Source organism: Necator americanus, chromosome V (genome assembly GCF_031761385.1).
Source record: "Necator americanus strain Aroian chromosome V, whole genome shotgun sequence".
In the NCBI taxonomy this organism is placed as follows: domain Eukaryota; kingdom Metazoa; phylum Nematoda; class Chromadorea; order Rhabditida; family Ancylostomatidae; genus Necator; species Necator americanus.
Window position 1 is genome coordinate 34,447,729 of NC_087375.1, and position 18,181 is coordinate 34,465,909.

Consider the following 18,181-nt stretch of genomic DNA (forward strand, 5'->3'; position numbering starts at 1 on the left):
TGTAACGTGCGGTTTGGTCCCTGGTATCATAACAGGGCCGTCGGAACTTGTATTTTTAGGGTTACATTTTAAAAATTTTGACTTATTGTGGGACATTACACGATTTTCGGCTACTTTTAACCAGTAAACAGTTCGTAAACAACGCTTCTAACAGAATTTACCGTAATTTAACAACGTTTAAAAGAATGGTTTTTGAATAAGATCGCTAGCACTAGGCTACGAGTCGTGTGTACGGAGCTCGGAGAGTGTTGTGAATGCAAAACGTTTGCACGGAGTGGGATTTGAACCCACGCACCCGTACGGGTACCAGAATTCCCAACCGCTGACGCGCGGCAAGTCTATGCTTGAGTCTGGCGCCTTAGACCACTCGGCCATCCGTGCACATTATTGCTGGCTTCGAGTCTGTTCAAATATTGTCCGAATTTTTTTTTCTCGTGGAACCATTTCAATTTCGATTTTGTTCACTAGCTTGAAGAACCGAAGACAGTTTCGATCCCCATGTTGAAAACCCTCCCTTGTTCACTTTTTTGTCAAGTTTTTTTTTGAAATTAAAATGTGTTTTAATGAAATTCAATTCTGAAAGAACAAGCGAAAAACTAGGGACACCGTTCTGAGTCATACACAACACTGTTCGCTTTTTTGTGTAGTTTTTCTGTATGAATATATTGTTTGAAGGAATTTTTGCACGGGAAATCGAGCCGGACAAGGATTTCTTTATTGCCATGTTTCTCGCGTTTCTATTAATTCTATTATGTGTGTTTTCGTTCTTAGGTAGTGTAAATTCATTGCAAAAAAGAAATTCTTGGATTCTAGGGGATTTGTATGGATTGCAGATGTAGAATTTTTTTTTTACAACGTCACGGAGAACACTGTCCACACGTAATCACAAGCCATCCCATACATTAACTTCTAATAGGGACCAGTTTGCTTGCAATTCGCCTCAGCAAAACGAGTCTTCGTAAACATTATCATCTTTTACACAGCAATTATAGTTTTTATGTGAGTACTTAAGCTTCCATTATGCTAAATCATGTCGTGCTTAGAACGAATACTAAAGGTACATGAACATTCGTGCATTTTCCAACAATTTATGAAGTCTTTTGGTCAGTTCAGACATATACTAGAGCTAAGTGACTTGCTCTGGAATGATCGGCTTGGGGAGCATACAGGAACATCAAGGATGTAGTGAAGAAAACCACAAAAAAAAGAAAAACAACTAGCTTCGTGTTCACCTCTTCAACACCACCGTTCTGCCTGCTTCGATCTACACTTCGCAAACAGTATGAAAATCAATCAACAAAGTAATGTTGGTCGGACATGTTATGCACTTCAACGACAAGCATTGGACCAGAGCTGTGGAAGGCTGGATATCACGTCATGTCAAAAAACACTGCAGGAAGGAATAAGGGATATGGGATCGCGACGAATGGATTGATTCTGGTCAAACTCTCGAAGAAGATCGAGAAGGTTGGGCAGAGCTATGTTCAAGGACGGCACGCCTCGGCGAAGATGCACATTGGCCCGCTGATTAAAGGCATCACCACACGAATCTGAGGTGGTACGGATTTCAGGTGGAGTATTCGTATACGGGATCGTAGATTATGGAGAGGTGGGTGATTCCGTCCATTTCTTGCTAATTGGCGTAAAAAAACGGCCCGAAAGATGCAGTGTGTGCACGCTGGCGCGCTCCAATCGAACTCGTTGTAGAAAATAGCGCGCCGGAACGCTTGAAGCCGTATCTTTCAGGCCGGTTTTTACGGCAATTAGGAAGACATGGACGGAATCACCCTCTCCCCCCCTCCCCTTCCTTAATCTACGATCTCGTATACGAATACTCCACCTGAAATCTGTACCGCCTCAGATTCGTGGGGTGATGACTTTAAGTCAAATACAGTAGGGTCAAAACGACGCGTACGCAACTGCGTACGCGGTCCCTGTCGAGATGCTTCGGTGGAGCGTAGCGGCTAGGAGTGTGGTGAAACCCTTGCTGTTTCCACCCATCGCTGCAGTTTGCGAAGGTCCCAACTCGGTCCCAACCGCGGCAGTGAAACCAATGGATAGGTTCTTGAGGGTACCGGAACGTGTACATAGAAGAGTGCCCTAACGTTCCTCGTAGGAACTGATGCGGTGCCACGCTGCTGTTTTACGACGAGTAAAGAAACAGAGGCGGAAGTACGCTGGGTTCCGCAATCTACTACGCGAACTCTTTGCTTTCTCTGCGGGTTTCGCATCACGTCAAAGTCGTGATACGCTGCCTTTAAGTGGAAGAGTGAATGATGACGTTCCTAGCCCGATGCCAGCTGTAATGGCAAGGGATGCGACTGAAATGATTACATCGATTACAAAATCCCTGAAGGCTAAGAGGTGATTCTTTCAGGATTGCGTAAAGAAGAACAAAATTTCCAAATGTTAAGATAACGTTTAGTTTGTAGACAACCTTTTTCTTTGCTCATAATATGGATAATTACTCAACTTTCTAGCACTATCACAAATCGTAAATTAAAAATAACAAACAAGTTTCGTTAGATGGCATAAATCGACATCCTCATTTTTCTAGTAGTGTACTTCCTGAACGGCTCATGCAACCTCGTTTTCTCAGTAAGTTCTAGAACGAATTGCCTGGTAGGCAGCCGAAGACAGCGTTTCCAAATGCCATCCACCTCGTAACGCTTGTCATTCTCGCACCGGGATAAGTGACTACATAGTGGCGACTAGTTCCCAATGACTTCTTGCCGTTCGTAAAACTCTGTGAGCTAAGATTGTCCCACATGCAATTCCTTAACGTTATCCACACACCAGTACTTAAGGATACTGCACAGTGCTTAGATCTCATTCGCCTTGGTGACAATCTTTAAGAATGCGGTGGTTTACCAACCCCGCTAGTCGGTGAAAGTGGTCAGTTGTTTTCCTTTTGAATGTCTTGGTGGTGTACATGGAACAATATCGAGGCTTGGCGAGGAGAGAGGAGGAGTTTGATGGGATATGCATGGCATCAAAGACCTCGAACCATTTTCAGGCCTTTGAAAAAGACGAGTTTGTTGAAACGTCAGGCCAATAAAAAAGTTTCACCAAAACCTCGTTTGCATGGCAGGAAAACATAAATACACTTCCAAATGCCGAGAATTCATAGTGCTACAATCGAATCAAAACGACCAGAACTTTGGTGCAAAAACACTGCAACTGGCAACTTTGGTGCGCTGTTACGGCTTTTAAAGTGCTGTGGTTGGAGTTACGACAGGAATGAGACCATAGTTAGTTCTACTCATGTCTGTAGTCTGAGTGGAGCTAACGATGGTCCCACCTCGATTGCAACTACAGGGTCTACCGCGACGCTTTAAGCGGATCCGTTTACGCAACTACACCATACTTCATGTTAACCAGACTATAGCTTCAGACTTTTCTAGAACTGTGAAAGTGGGCAGCCAGTAATAGATATGTCCTAAGGTAAAGTTACAAAAGCCTTCCAATACAAATCGACTTCACTGTCACCATCTTTTTTCAAGCTGAAGGATTTGTGGTGTTATGAGAGAATGAATTACGAGAAGCGCTTCCTTCCTTTAAGACAGTATTGAATTTAATTTCGTTAAGGGATATATCCTTGTTTTATTTCTTTAAGCAATCATTATGTTGGTCACAAGGTATACACAACCTCAAAATTAGGCATTGCTCTCGTCAGCTCAAAATGAATAATTGCGCATAGTCCTAGGGATAATGATAACGCTCCTTATCGAATATCGAATTGTTATATTTTATGAATTCCAGGTCATAGGAGCGGTTAGGATCGAGCGGGAACTCTTGCTATCACCACTCTTCGTTCCAGTTCACGTTGGTCCCGCCTCGATCGTAACCGCTACACTTCACCGCGCCGCTTCGGGCCCGGCCGTTTACGCAACCGCCTCGTGCTTCACGTTTTTTTGACCCTACATGTAACTCGAACTACCAGAACCTACAAGACGGTATTGTGTTGCCTCGCTTTTACTTTTACACTGAAATCAATTTTGAAGCTGATAATTTTTAAATGACTTTCAAATTCCTAAGTTTATCCCCATCATTTTGCTACTTCTTTGATCACGTGTATTTTGTATTCAAGTGTGGTACGCCCTTTCCACGACCATTGTTGTCGTTTGGTTCTCGGCCGCATTGGCCCTGCAAAAAGAAGTCACTGAGTGCTATACGTCAAAATTTGGTATTCGAGTGAGTTTTGGAGACTTGGAAATTTTTTTAGATTTTTGGGGACATTTCCAAGTCCTGAATAGTCCCACTGTAAGGTTTTGCGAACAGGGGAAAAAAACGTTCTTCTCAGAATGTTGGTGATATATGTGCGATAACAATTTTCTATCGTGAAGGGACCTGTGATATTATTAGCTATACTTTTTGGACTTCAAATCGAGTAAGTATCATTCGATCTGTTCGATATTCGAATTTTTTCCTCTCATCACATTTTTAAGACAGAAATACTCAGACTTTCATTCTTATAGACCACCCATAAGATGGGACACTGTTCGGCCGCTACAGACACGAAGCCAAAAGAGCGCGCTTTTAGATTTAGATGCTACTGCGATTCAGATCCTTACTGTGCAGGGAAGCCGGCTACGTTCCATGTAATATTTAGAGCATTTTCTTCTACTTTTTTGTTTTATATTTTATTTTTATATTTATTTTAGTTGTACATTTGTTTTTTTTATATTTTTGACTAAAAATATTTAACCTTTAATAAGGTGTGGTACATATATCATGAATAATATCTTTTATAGATACGATAACTTTTAACCTGAAAATTGTTAAAGGTCATGGATAATTCAGGGTTAAAACTCAACTCAAACAAACCACTGTGGTGTTATTTCCATTCCTGAGCTGCCATATCATAGAAAACTTACATAAACATTTTCACTTCTATAATTGTTGTTAAAAGCAACAGTTGTACAACCATTTCTAGCTATTCTTACCTAAATAACTTTAATTTTATAGGAACCATGCCTCGACATTGATGATGTTGCGATCTGTGCAGGAAAAGATGGGGTTAGGGATGTAGATCACGAGTATAAACGAACGCAATCACGCCCTGTTTCCCGAAATCGTTTGAAAAAACAGCGTTTGAAATGTGATTGGCGATCGAAATCCCTTACGAGACACCTAATAACGTGTCATGTCTGCGGATGCAAGCATAGGCAGGCAGCCACCTGAAGAAGACAAACAGCGTCAAACGCCATTGAAAAAGACACCCTGTTGCTCTGTCGCAGACGCGGCACGTGTGCCTGTGCTTGCATATCTGACACGTTGTTAGGTGCGTCGTAGGAGAATTTGGCCGCAACCCCGTTTCTCACGTCGTTTTTCAGTATAAACAGGGGAAATTGAGTGTGATCGCGCCAATTTTCATGCACCTCCAACCGTATCTTTTCGTGTAGGGTTACCCTTATAGTGAATTCAGTGATATGCTCCCTTTAACTTCGTTCACTAACTCTCTCAAATCCACAATTTTTTTTCTGATAATTACTCTTCCCTTCTGAATATTCCTTTTAAGGAAATCTTTAGCATTCTAGTCTTTACTAGCTACTACATATTAAAAAAAATCGATTATATAGGAGAGACAGACAGAGAACATATATTTAAATATTTTAACATTGTCTATATAATTAAGTATACAAATTATAAATAAATATAAATATATGTATATACATATAAATATATATATACTAAAACATATATTTTTCTTTCTATACAGGGCGTTGCGGAGAAAAGTTGAATTGATTTCGTGGAAACCGCCAGAAATATGAATGGTTTTTTTTTTTAAATCTCTTTAAATCTTATCATAATCGAAACAAAATTGTCCGATGTAGGCGACACTGAGAAAATATTGAAAAATTAAAAGAAAATCCATTTGTGCTTGAAAAAAAGATCTCATCACTCTTATCTTATAGGAATTTCTCGCACCAAGAATTTCCAAACCATCTGATAAGCAGTACTACTTCCAATGTCTTCACAACGATCTTTTAATTGGTAAAATTTTAGTAATTTTCTTTCCGAAGAAAATCCTTTCGTAGTTGTGAATAGTTCTATTGTTGTTTAATTAGTTTGTATTGTTTTTTTTTTCAAGGTACATTTCTTCGTGACATTAAAACAACAGTTAGTGCAAGTACTACAGTGGGAACAAGATTAACACCACCACCACCACCGCCACCACCGCCACCACCACCACCAACGACAACAACAACGACAACAACAGCATCAACAACAAGAACAACAAGAACGACGAGAACAACAACAATAAAAGAAAAACCATCAACAACGACAACAACAACGACAACGACAACGACAACGACATCAACAACAAAAACGTGAGTTCGTAGTGACTTCTACGACATATCGCAAATTTTTTCTTTCGAATTGCTCTTCTTCCAATTTCCTTAACTTAAGGTTTCAAAATTGCTAACTCTTAATATTCAATGCACCTTATACTACGTTTCTCTTCCAGAAGCACAAATAAAACCTCAATCTCAGTGAGTGTGAACGAGACCGTAACTGTACCAGGACGCCCGGCTACTACCGTACTGTTTCTTTTCTTACGAAACTCTTATTTATGTCATAAAATTTGTTCAAGATTCACAAACAAAGTTTGGGACAAAATATATAAAAGAGTAAGTGATGAATAAATAAATAAGAATATTTATAGGAGAGCGCGCAGCCAAAAGTTGTGAAGGGACCCTACTTAAGCGAAGAAGCAAAGGAGTGAGTTTTTACAGTGGTTTATTCCATGTAGAAGGATCCTTAGTGATGCGTATACAGCCATAACATGAGAAAATCAATCGATTTGGTTTAGTAGCCGAGTTTTTTCTTTTTTTTTTGAGATGATCCAATCTTGAGGAATTTTAGTCGGAAACCAATTAAAATTATATCTTCAGATATCTTCACTGGGCAATAGAACGAAACCTTATTTTTCTTCTTGTAGTAGGTTTAGTTATATGCATGTCTGGATATTTTTACTATGGAAAAGATGTAAGCATTACATATATGCTAGTGAATTTCTAGATTTTTCGAAATCAACTAAATGATTTCCGAATTTTTCAGGCGCCCGATCTTGGTGATTTTTTCAAAAGAACAAGAGTAAAAAAATAAGAATCGAGTCATCAGTAATCGTTCAAAAAATTAAAATCTAACACATTTACGAGCTTGCTAGATCAATAAAACGTTTGAATTTATTGATTTGTGGTCATTTTTTTTATTTCTAGTCATCATCCACGCCAGATAAAATAATATCGATTACTGTACTGAAATGGGAGATTCCCAGATCCTTAATGATTGTTATAGCGTAGTGGTTGGAATTTTCAAAACCCACCATGCCGGAATCTCGTCGAATGTTCTGGAAGCTGCCCAGAATTGTACGTAAAAGGACTGTTTCCACATACACTAATTGTTCTGATAAAACCTCCATCAGGGCTCGGTTACAACAATAAGTTATGGATGCTCGCATGTCGTAAATTACAAGTATACTCGGAGATTTTTCCCAAAAGGTTTTCTCTCCGTGAAATCCCGAAAATTTCGCTCCGTTTTCAGATTTACTTTTTAAACTCTTCAATTTACTAGGATATATGATATGGCAACAATCCATTAGCGAATTAAAAAAAAGCTGAAAGTGCAAGGCTAAGCGTTTATGGTTCAAGCCAGTGACCCTTCCTAGAATTACTCGATCGCCCAACGGTCAGATCCATACGTTGTGGATCTGCCTATTTATAATTACATTGCTTTATTTATTTTAATAATTATATTTTTTTATTTTATTTTACATTATTCATTTTTATTTCGGAACAGAGTAGAACTTCAAATATTCTATAGTCGTTCTGCTATTCACATACTCATAACTGGTCCAAAAAGAGAAAAAAAAAGAAAAAAATGGAGCAGAACAGAAACAAAAGTAGTTCTTCCTCATCATCAGTTAAATTTCACGAAAAAAGGAAACAGTGGACAAATTACTGGATCTGTGCATGATTTCTAAAACTTGCATCATGGGACCTTTCATTGTGACTTGATGTTTTAGTGCGTCCTTCATTCTGGAATGAAGTTTTTTCTTCTCGATGCTCGCTGACGACAAAAAAAAACCTGGCTTTCGCTGAAATCCATACTGAAAACCGGAGTGAACAACAAAATCACAACATTCTGCTGTGGTAGGGACAAAGTATGCGAGCGGAAATTCTATGGGACCCTTCCCTTGCCGAGATTTCATTCCAAGTTGCGTTTTTTTTTCGTAAAATTCTCTCCGATCGCTGATCATTCGGATCATCTGTGATCCTTTGAAAATACTCAACAATAATTTTTTCTGGTGAAATTTATATCAGAGATCATGTAACTAAAAAAAAATCACATCACTCTTCAATAACATTATGGTACTAGAAGAGAGACCGGAAGTGTTAAGTAGGTGAAATAAGGTGGGTGTTTTTGTTTTCCTATATTTTATGTAAATTTCTATCGTATAAATATGCGGTGAAACGAGGTGACAAACATTCGAAATGCTTCCATTCACTCTTCTTCTCCTCATTGGTGAGTAATAGACTTTTTTCTTGAATTTCTTGAAAAATAAATTACTGATATGCTGCCTATTCCACAAATTTTGAGTTATTTCGGACTCCGATAGGGAATGCCGCCCTAGCAAGTTTGGCTCAAAGCCAATCTGACCTGGGATAGCGAAGTTTACGTCGCTTACTCGCTGCCTACTGTTTACTTGTTTACACGTGCATTGCTCCAGATTTGCGACTATAAACAAATCGACGATAAATATTATGATTTCAGCTATCGCTTCTGCTTCCGTCATCCGTGATGGAAAAGGTTAGTCATAAACTTAAACCTGATTTTAACTCTCCAACTTTTTAACTCTTTAACTTTCTGTAAGGGGCTATGTAAAACTAATGAAAGAAGTATTTTTCCACTTTCTGAAAAGGATCAACATATCAATAATCCTGACACAAAAATTGATTAACTATTAAAGTTACTCATTAGTTAAAATTGGTGTGCTTCATCAATTTCTTTCCAAGATTCTGAATATCCGAAAACGTCCGAGGAGACTGAAGAATGTTCCGGAGCACCAGGTATGTAGTATGATTAATACAAGAGATCTACGATAAAATATCTCTTACTTGAAGGGAGCGGCAATGGCTCCGGAGAAGGCTCAGGAGAAAACTCTGGAGAAAGCTCAGGAGAAAGCTCTGGAGAAGGCTCAGGAGAAGGCTCCGGAGGAAGCTACGTAGACAGTGGTGAGAACCCGTCAAGGAAGACTCATTGAAATTATTTTTCCGCCTAATGTTCGCTTCTATTTCAAGGTGATTGCCCTCCCAACATGATCCTAGGAACATGCAAGCCTATATGCCAGCAGGACTGCAAGCTGGTATATATTTGTGTATTCGAATAACCCAAACAAGTCATTTTCTTCGTATTTACTTATTTTTTTTTTGAAGGAGCCAGCATGTGACGGGATCCAGTGTGGTGAAGAGGAAACGTGCTCCTGTAAGGCCGGATACGTACTCGTATCGACCTCAAATCCTGATCTCGGTTGTGTGAGGACCGAGGAATGCGGGAATATTTGAAAAGAAGCACATATCTGTTCAATTGTTGAAATAAAATTTGCGGAAGCAAGCGGTTTTCATGTTCCACAATAGCATTAATTCAGTGTCTACGAGATAGAGGGTCCCGAACATCAGAGCCTTAAAGAAATTGCCGATAGTTCCGCGCAATGTCTGGATTTTTCGGGAACATTCAAAACTGTGTGATTTATTATAAGGGTCCAACAGACCATTTAACTTTAAGGAGCTGCGAGCGGCAAAAGCCAACTTTTTTGAAGCGAACTAAAGTATCAGATATTTTCCGAGAAGTAGTCAACCACTGAAACTTTTCAGCGAAAACTGACAGTACCATACAGTGTCACGTACGATACTATCATACTATACAGTACAAATAGTCAGTTGTTAAAAGGAAATAACAAAAAAAAAATTGGTTTGGTTAGCTCTGTTAACCTATTTGATGAGTCTTGAAAAAAACACTGGCAAAAATAAACTCCAGTAACCTAGGATTCACCATTAGCATCGCAAGCACGTGTAGTAGGTTCAAAACGGCTTGGACTTTGGAGCAGTTGCGTAGGTGGCTGCCCTCAAAGCGGTGCAGCGAGCGATTGGGGTCGAGGTTGGTCTTTAGATAGCTTCATTTGTCGCTGCAGTCCGAGTGAAGCTAGCTAAATGGTCGCACCTCGACCCCAACCATTTGCTCCACTGCACACAGAGCTTCAGGTCGTTTTGATCCTACGGTAGCTACGTACAGTACACCAGTTGTTAATATAAAGGAAATCCATGAAATCCTTATGTACTCCTAACAGCATGTTACCAACAACTGCAACATTGAAATACTCCGAAACTGGCTGAAGAACAAAGTTGCAAAAAAAAGAGACAAATAGAAGAGAATGAATCTAAATCCGGAAGGAAATACGTAATAAGGACAACCTGCTGGAAATTTTCTGCCAGACATAGACAATAATCACACCTAGAACGCTGAGCGGAGCGTTGTCCTATCATCGAATGACGATCGATAGATCATAGATGACACTTGAACAGCGACAGCGTTGCCGGATCTCGTGGAAAACATGAAATTGAAAATGGATCTGAGTAGTCCAGGGATTTTCCCTGATTTATTTATGATTTAGAAATTAGATTTCTCTTTGTTGTTGCCTTCTTTGTATTTTATGGATCTGACCACCGTCTAATCCTTGCTCTTCCTTGACAAGATTGAGAGAGAGCTCGAGAACATCCACCTAATAAGCTGTCTTATGGATTTTTCTCATGATCATCAACTTTCAAACCTAAACTGGTATGTATTGCGAGACGAGGAAGGTCAACAATTTATTGTACTCGTTGGACTGAGGTCATTGAATGTGTTGGTGACAACATTGTTTATTGAAACACATTTGTAGTTCAGTAAAAATTAAAAAAAAGAGTCAAAAAAGTGAAAAGGAACTTCTAGGTCTACCTGGTATTGTTATCACACCCATTCGTTCGGAGGAGTTCAAGCTTGAGCTCTTGCCCAAGGCTGAGGTGCAATCCTGAGAAACTCTTGTCGTGATCCTGATCGGTCGATAACTGATCGGTCTCCGCCAGCAACATGACGTAGTTTTTCGACATTTTTTTTGTTCCTCAGATTTCTGCTCGATAACCTAGTTACCGAAGGTTTTCTAATTCATTTCAAATGTTTTATTCCACCACCTTCCACCCATTATGTTTTTTTAAATGGGGAATATGTATGTTAATGACGAATGTGTATTTTCAAATAAATTCAAATGTACTAAGATTCTTAGGGATGCCATTGATTTATCCTATTTATATTGTACTAGTGTATTTATTTACCATAGTTATTGTTATTCTCAGTATTTTCATTGTTATTTTTAAACTTTACTGACTTAAGAGTGCTAGCAATCTCTCCTACTAAGATTGACCTTCCTTAGACGTAACGTAACGTAACGCGACGTAGCACTGCCGTTTATTCGGAACTCGTTTAGTTTTTCATAAGAATTTTGTGACTAGAGCAGATAATTGGGGTTCGTAGGTGGATATCGACAGAATCTTCCAGAAATAACGAATATAATCAGTTTATTAATTTGACTATCACATTAATGACACAAAAAATTAACATATATTCGATCGTTTATGGAAATTTCACGCCCGAAACCTGGAATTTTCTTTTCTTGTTAAAATCTATAAACCTTTTTAATGAAGTTCTATATCTTAACAAACCTTGTACTTCGATTCCGATTGTATGTCCTGATACTCTGAAAAGAGTCTACATGATGGTATAGAAAAGGCAAAGAAAAAAGAAAAAAAGGAGGCGGTACTAATAGAGGTATGTCTGAGTTTATTTGAAGAGTAAGTATCAATAATCTGCAACAAATTGAACTAAAACGGCTCAAAACTCGCTTCATTTTGTCTCTTACTTATTAAAGTATTATCTCTTACTTATTTTTAAAGGAAAATTAAGACTATTCCTGTGTAAATTCCGTAACTACACAAAACTGTCATTCTCTTTTGTCCTACTCTTCGTCTGTTACATTAACATCTGTCAAACTCTGATTTTCCGATGAATTCCATGGTTTTTTTTTTATCAGAATTCAAAAATATCTTTTTCTGCATGTTGAATAAAAGTTCAATTTATGCTCATCTAACCCGGCTAAGAGAAAAAAAGCTTGCCCTCAAAGGAACAAACCTTCAACGGCTTCCTCGTCCTCTTCTTCATCGGATTCCTCATCATCGCTAACGTCTTCATAGTAGAGCTCTACTCGATCGATCGATTGCATATCATTTTGACATTCTTTGCAATATCGTCGAAGGGAAAAACATTGGATACAGTAGAATGCTCCACATACGACACAAATGCGAGTATTTCTAGAAAATTCAACATTTGTATGTATCGTACTAATTCACTTTTGTTACTAGTTGATTGTACTGAGCTGGTCAGAATGCCCTTCGATGCCAGCCAAATATTCCAGAGTTTCCTCCCTCACAGAATAGTTGTGCCACCACTTCGATCAATAAAATGGCCATCACTCATCATTAAGAGGGATGAATACAAAAAAAAATGTCGTCGAAATCCCAGCCTTATTCCAATTTATTTCCTTCATTTCTCACCGAAGAAATTTCAAGGACGAAAGTTCTTCTATGTCGCCCGAGACAGGCGCGGACGCAAAATACTACAGTATAAAATGCTACACGAAAGGGGTGAGGTCAAAAATATGGAACGGAGTACTTTCCAGGATATAGAGGCAAGATATCCTGGCCTATTTTATCCTCAAACTTCGTCTAAGTGCCACCATTTGCTTTGCATCCTTTAGATTACCTCTCCTTCGAAAATTCACGGATTGAATCTAAGACAGAAATCGCAGTCACGTGGCTCTGAGTTTGAGTTTCGGGTTGCCACTATTTTCAGGGAAATACGAGAAAAAATTCCCTAGAAGCTGCTAAGACATGTTTTTTTTTAAGGAAAATCGGCGATCATAAGGTCTGTCCTTGAAATCTCACTCCAAAAATTAGTTGGTTATAAATCCAGGAAACTTTCTGACTGTATCAAAATTTCGGAGAACACACTACGTCCTTACGATTCATCAGCAAGACGAAGGTCGGGTTCGTTGCAAATGCTACAGTTCACTCGTATGAATCCTCTTGACTGTAATCCACGCCGCACTACCGTCTCACGTCCTTCCATCTGATCATCAGCAAGTTGTTTCTGTAACAAAAAGATTATTTACGTCACGGTTATTTTACGTCAAAGAAGATTCAGATGCTCACTTTTTGCTGGTTCATTACCGCTCCAAGAATATTTTTTCGATCTTGTAGGATTTTATTGTACAAAGTCAACGCTCTAGGTCTCACTCTATCAGGGAAGAAATGATCGGCCAGGGCTAGCGACTGTCGTGACATCCAGACCTGAACGACAATATTTAGAAGAAGTCTACAAGGAAAAATTCCAGAAAAAAAATTGATGAGACCTGGAATCGACAAAGAAACATGGCTGCAATGAACATCAGAATGATGTTTCGGATTGTGAAGTAGTCAGGAGGGGTTGGCTCGACAAAGCAGCTTCTCCATCTACGTAAGAAGCAATTAGAGCTGATTATTAGTCAGTTTTTTCGTCAAATTAGTTTGTTTATTAGTTTTTTTTTTGGGCACAAAATTAGTCTAAAAAATAACCTCTCGTCCCTCTCCTGGATATCAGAAGTTAGAGGAGAAAATACATTTTGAAAACTTCTCATCATTTCAGCAGCTTCACCAGTTCCCGAAACCTAAATTAACCACAATTTCAAATCCTTTGCAGTTGTGTAGATCTTAGCTTTATCATAGGATTTTTTTTCAATTTTTGAGTTATTATTTAGAATGATAGTTCCTATAAAATACATAAAATAAAGTATAACGCCCATAAAAACAATTTTTTTAGTTCTACTGTAACGAGAATTGTCTTCTAATAGAATTAGATATAACAACGATGATTTTTCATAGTTGAACTTCCGAAACTATCGCTCTTCACAGCATTTCTTACCTTAATTTCATAGTGTGAAGGATATTCAACGTTTATTAGGCCCGTAAAATAGAAGACGTTCGATAAAATCTGCAATCAGTAAAGATTAGGGAGTCTATATCGTGTTTGATGAGTCGTTTCCGAAAAAATAGGTAAATTTTTGAGAAGTATAAGAAGAAAAATAAAAGTGAGCTTGTTATGGATAGGAGTAAAGGCCATTATGTCATCATTTGTAACTTTTTCTTCCCTATATCTTTCCACTAAAAAAAAAAAAAAACTGATTCAGGTGGAGTTAAACGGGACTATTTTTCATTTCTTCATTGCCTAAAAATGAAGATACGGCTTATTTTTCACCATTTTGTAAGAGGTTCATTGGAGCCGTCTTAAACAGATCCTGGATTAACGCATACGAAAATGAGGATATTTAAGCATAGAAAATGAGTATATTTACCACAGAAACAATCCCTACAGCTTGAAACATTTGATCAACTACAGTACTATGCATGAATGTTGAAAAACCGATGAGGAGTGACGGTGCGACATCGTCGGCCACTGTCCCTCGCTCTTAATTTGTCACAAAAATTTGAAATTTTTGAACAACTTTTACGTCACTAGACTCGTTTCTTTGAGATCTTTCTAAGAATCGGCACATCTTGGAGAAAGGAGCAAAATGCCAGAAATTTTTCACCAAATTTAATGACTGGAATCCGACATAGCCTGAGGTTATAGTCAAAAAATTATTCAGGGACTAAACCTCTCATATTTCTTTTAGAACACTAAGAAATTGTTGAAAGCAACCATATAAAATTGCTGATCTATTATCTTCTGAATGAGGAGGAAGGAGCAGGAAGGAGTAGAAGACAAAGAGGAGAAAATACGAGGACATGAGGTTGTCCTTAACGACGTAAAAGCGAAAGCTACTTAAAGAAAACTCTAGAATCTCTTAATCAAGCCTCTATCTAAAAAATTTTGCAAATCTTGCTCTTGACCTGGTCACTTTTCCGCGTCTCCTACAGGAAAGTAATGAAATATTACCATATATACTGCTTCATCCATACAAATAAAACAAAATGGAGTAGCGCTGAGAATTAACGTCATCGTAATTCGTAGCCTATAGAATGCTTTCTCTCTTGTGGTCATCTTCCATGAATTTCTCGGGATATACTGCAAAATCAATCTCATCAATCAATCAATCAATCAATCAATCCATCAATCAATCAATCAATAGTATTTCGCTTAACAGAAGACAAATTAGGATTGGGGTGCATAAACGACTCTTATGGAAAGAAGAAAACATGCTGAACAAATATCAGCTATGTCCGAGCTACTGCGGACATATAAAAAAAAACTTTCATTAGAAAACTATTATTATTATTTAATATTACTATATTTATTATATTATTATTATATTTATTATATTATTATATTTATTATTTGTTGTATTATTATTTATTATTTGTCATATTATTTGCTATATTTTCTATTTTTTTATTAATTATTAAATTATTTAGTATTATTTTACCATTGAAAATTACAAAATTACAATAACAAAACCAGTAAAAACTGTATCGAAGATTAACAATTAGTGTAACGATTTAAATCTAGTATTTTTCAGCGCAATATTATAAACTTATTAAGGTAGTGAGGAGGCCATAGGTTCCGGAATTTGGACATAACATTTGAAAGTCAGTTCAACAGGAATTGGCCCTTGAAAGTGAGGTGGGTCGTGCTCAGAAAATGACAGTTAATTTAACATAAAATTAAATTAATTCAAAATTGATGATAGCGTTGAGCCTTTCCCCATATCCTCGTTGTTTAAAACTGGGAAAAAAAAAACAAAGGAAGTTAGTCTATCACTGGTAAATCGGGCGAAAATTGCTGAGAAAAGAAAACACGGTTTGAAGCCGATACGCTCTGATCAAGCTGTACATATTGGCATCTTTTTAACACTCAACTGAAACTGTGAATCCTCTTTAAAGATCGCCTCCGATTTACCTTAAGGCGATCGATAGATGGAATTTTTTTTTTGATAAATTTCAATTTACTCTCAGCGTCTTTCGTTTTCGAATTAAAAACTCAGAACATAAAGGGTTAGTGCTAAATATCTGCTAAATAGTAGCGCCCCTTCCTAACGTTGGTTACCAAATTGAAACAGCTAAGGTAAGTACGTCAATGGGAACTGTTCAAAGATTTGAAGGTGAAGGGGCGGGTTAAAACTATCATGATTGGTCCGTTACAACGCTCTTGTTCTCAACGAAGAGACGATTAGTCAGCCACTTGATTCAGGGAGAGATAGTAACATCAAATTTGAATAAACTGACACTGATGGGCCAAAACAAAAGCAAACTGTCATTGGTAGCGGGATAAGGTTGAGCCTGAATGAGCCAATCATGATCACTTCGTTCCACCTCTTTTTTATCATACACCTCCCGCCGCGAAATTTCCCTCACGAAAATCAAGTTATTAAAGAAATATTAATGAACATTACTGAAAAATCATTAAGAAATGAAAAATTTCCTCTCAGGACATCGATATGCTACAATAGTTCTAATTAATATAATTGAAAAATTATTAAGAAAAGGAAAGTTCCCTCTTCAGGACAGCGATGAGCTACAGTAATACTTTTTCCATGGAAGAGCTATGAACCACGCACCAATAGCTGTTCATCCTTATTCAATGGTAAAGCCTTGGTCCTGCCTTTTAACATCATATCCAAATCGATCTTATCGAATTCATCGGTCAAATAATTATTCTCGTACTCTTCACGGTAGTTGAAATTGAACGTGAATAATGCTGTCTGAAATTTTAGCTAGTTAAAGGAAAAATTTATAGGGGAAAAATTGAATAAAACAAATAAATGTTAGAAAAATGTCGGCTAGACACATCTCACCGTAATAAATGGCCAAAATAGTGTCATAGGAATAAATATCCATTTTATTAGGGTTTGCATTGTTTCGAACATTAGAATATAATTCTCTATCACATCCGTAAGACTTTTCTTTAGTTTCTGTAAGAAATTTTTTAGAATTGTTTGGGAAAACTGAGCTTTTTTTTAACCAAATAACTAGTGGAAGAAGTATTGGATTAAGATTCATGAGAAATAGAAATAGAAATAAAAAAATGAGAAATAGAAATAATTCGGTTTTTTTTAGAGAGAGAGAAAACATTGGTGTATACCTACAGTTAGCCTAATTGTCCTCAGTACTCCACTAGTGAGAAGGAATCTTCCAGAACAATGCGTATTAACTCTCCTACCTTATGAACAGTTAAATCATCAGCTCCTTCTCCAGCGCTATGATAGTGTATTTCCATATTTCGTACGTCCACTATTTCTTTTTTAACCGCTGTTGCACCTTTAGCGATCTTAAAAGGAACGTTTCTTAGAGGTTTTTCGTGGGGAAAATATTTTGGTATTATCTGACCAGTTTTGCAGTTTCGATATGGAAGAACAGGGATTTTTCAGCGGTTTTAGTCCCAACAGAGAACGCTTGCTTCATAAGGTAGAAGTAGCCGTTTACGACCACTGAAAAAAACAATCAATATTGTAGTTATCTATCACTTCGATAAGATTTTTTTTGGTTTTGGAAACACCACGGATAAGGAAAGGTAGTCAAAGACAATCTGGTCTCCGCCACTTATGTTTGCCCGGGCGACCGCAACGCGTCCGCTGCAATTGGCCAGATTTCCTCCCGATACACGTCGTCTCCGAGCTGCGTTTTACTCAATGCGTATCGTGGATTTTTGTGCGGGACAAGTAGCGGCACTATTTTAAAACGCTATTCCACTAATCGTGGAAAAAATTTCTCCAAGAATTTAAATTTGAACGAACCTGCTTTAGCGACGGACGGAAAATTGCATATGCTCTCATCCACTCCAATTACAACCATGTCACAAACATGAAACAATAAAAGTTTAGAACATGAAACTGTTTACAAATTAATTGAGAAGTCAATTTGATTTATTCCTTCCTTATTCAATTTAATTGATTGAAAATGCTACTTTTTTCCACCATACATGAGACTAAGACCATAAATTTATTCTTTCATCGCTACAAACAAATAAAATGGACGATGACTTTCTACATCTATGGATTTTTTTCCCATCTTATGGCCGATTTTCTACATTGATTTCAGCTAAGCACCTTTAA

At 37.7% G+C, this 18,181-nt stretch overlaps 2 protein-coding genes across 5 annotated transcripts; one reads left to right on the forward strand and one right to left on the reverse strand.

Annotated features, from left to right (window-relative positions):
* Positions 1-1,317: 1,317 nt before the first annotated feature.
* Positions 1,318-9,572, forward strand: RB195_016101 (uncharacterized protein; the record flags this gene model as incomplete). 4 transcript variants are annotated; one of them, XM_064207108.1, is made up of 16 exons in its annotated part: positions 1,318-1,467; positions 3,944-3,956; positions 4,091-4,194; positions 4,304-4,390; positions 4,479-4,601; positions 5,919-5,997; positions 6,095-6,335; positions 6,473-6,545; positions 6,671-6,726; positions 6,900-6,993; positions 7,066-7,078; positions 8,782-8,817; positions 9,024-9,077; positions 9,132-9,242; positions 9,309-9,373; positions 9,444-9,572. In XM_064207108.1, 16 exons carry the CDS (start codon positions 1,318-1,320, stop codon positions 9,570-9,572), a joined length of 1,428 nt encoding a protein of 475 aa, XP_064062988.1. The 4 variants fall into 4 exon arrangements, with proteins under 4 accessions (XP_064062988.1, XP_064062989.1, XP_064062990.1 ...); XM_064207109.1 differs by lacking the exons at positions 1,318-1,467; positions 3,944-3,956 and adding an exon at positions 2,580-2,598; XM_064207107.1 differs by lacking the exons at positions 1,318-1,467; positions 3,944-3,956; positions 8,782-8,817; ... (2 more) ...; positions 9,309-9,373; positions 9,444-9,572 and adding exons at positions 2,123-2,364; positions 2,558-2,598 and having other exon boundaries at positions 7,066-7,113.
* A 2,101-nt stretch (positions 9,573-11,673) lies between these two features.
* RB195_016102 (uncharacterized protein) lies at positions 11,674-17,921 on the reverse strand (the record flags this gene model as incomplete). Its single annotated transcript, XM_064207110.1, has 14 exons — positions 11,674-11,697; positions 11,763-11,797; positions 12,229-12,407; positions 13,118-13,245; positions 13,308-13,445; positions 13,508-13,607; positions 13,710-13,801; positions 14,056-14,124; positions 15,070-15,198; positions 16,688-16,831; positions 16,925-17,041; positions 17,290-17,397; positions 17,457-17,557; positions 17,864-17,921. The coding sequence occupies 14 exons, from the start codon at positions 17,919-17,921 to the stop codon at positions 11,674-11,676; spliced, it is 1,422 nt and encodes a 473-aa protein (XP_064062991.1).
* Between the last annotated feature and the right edge of the window lie 260 nt (positions 17,922-18,181).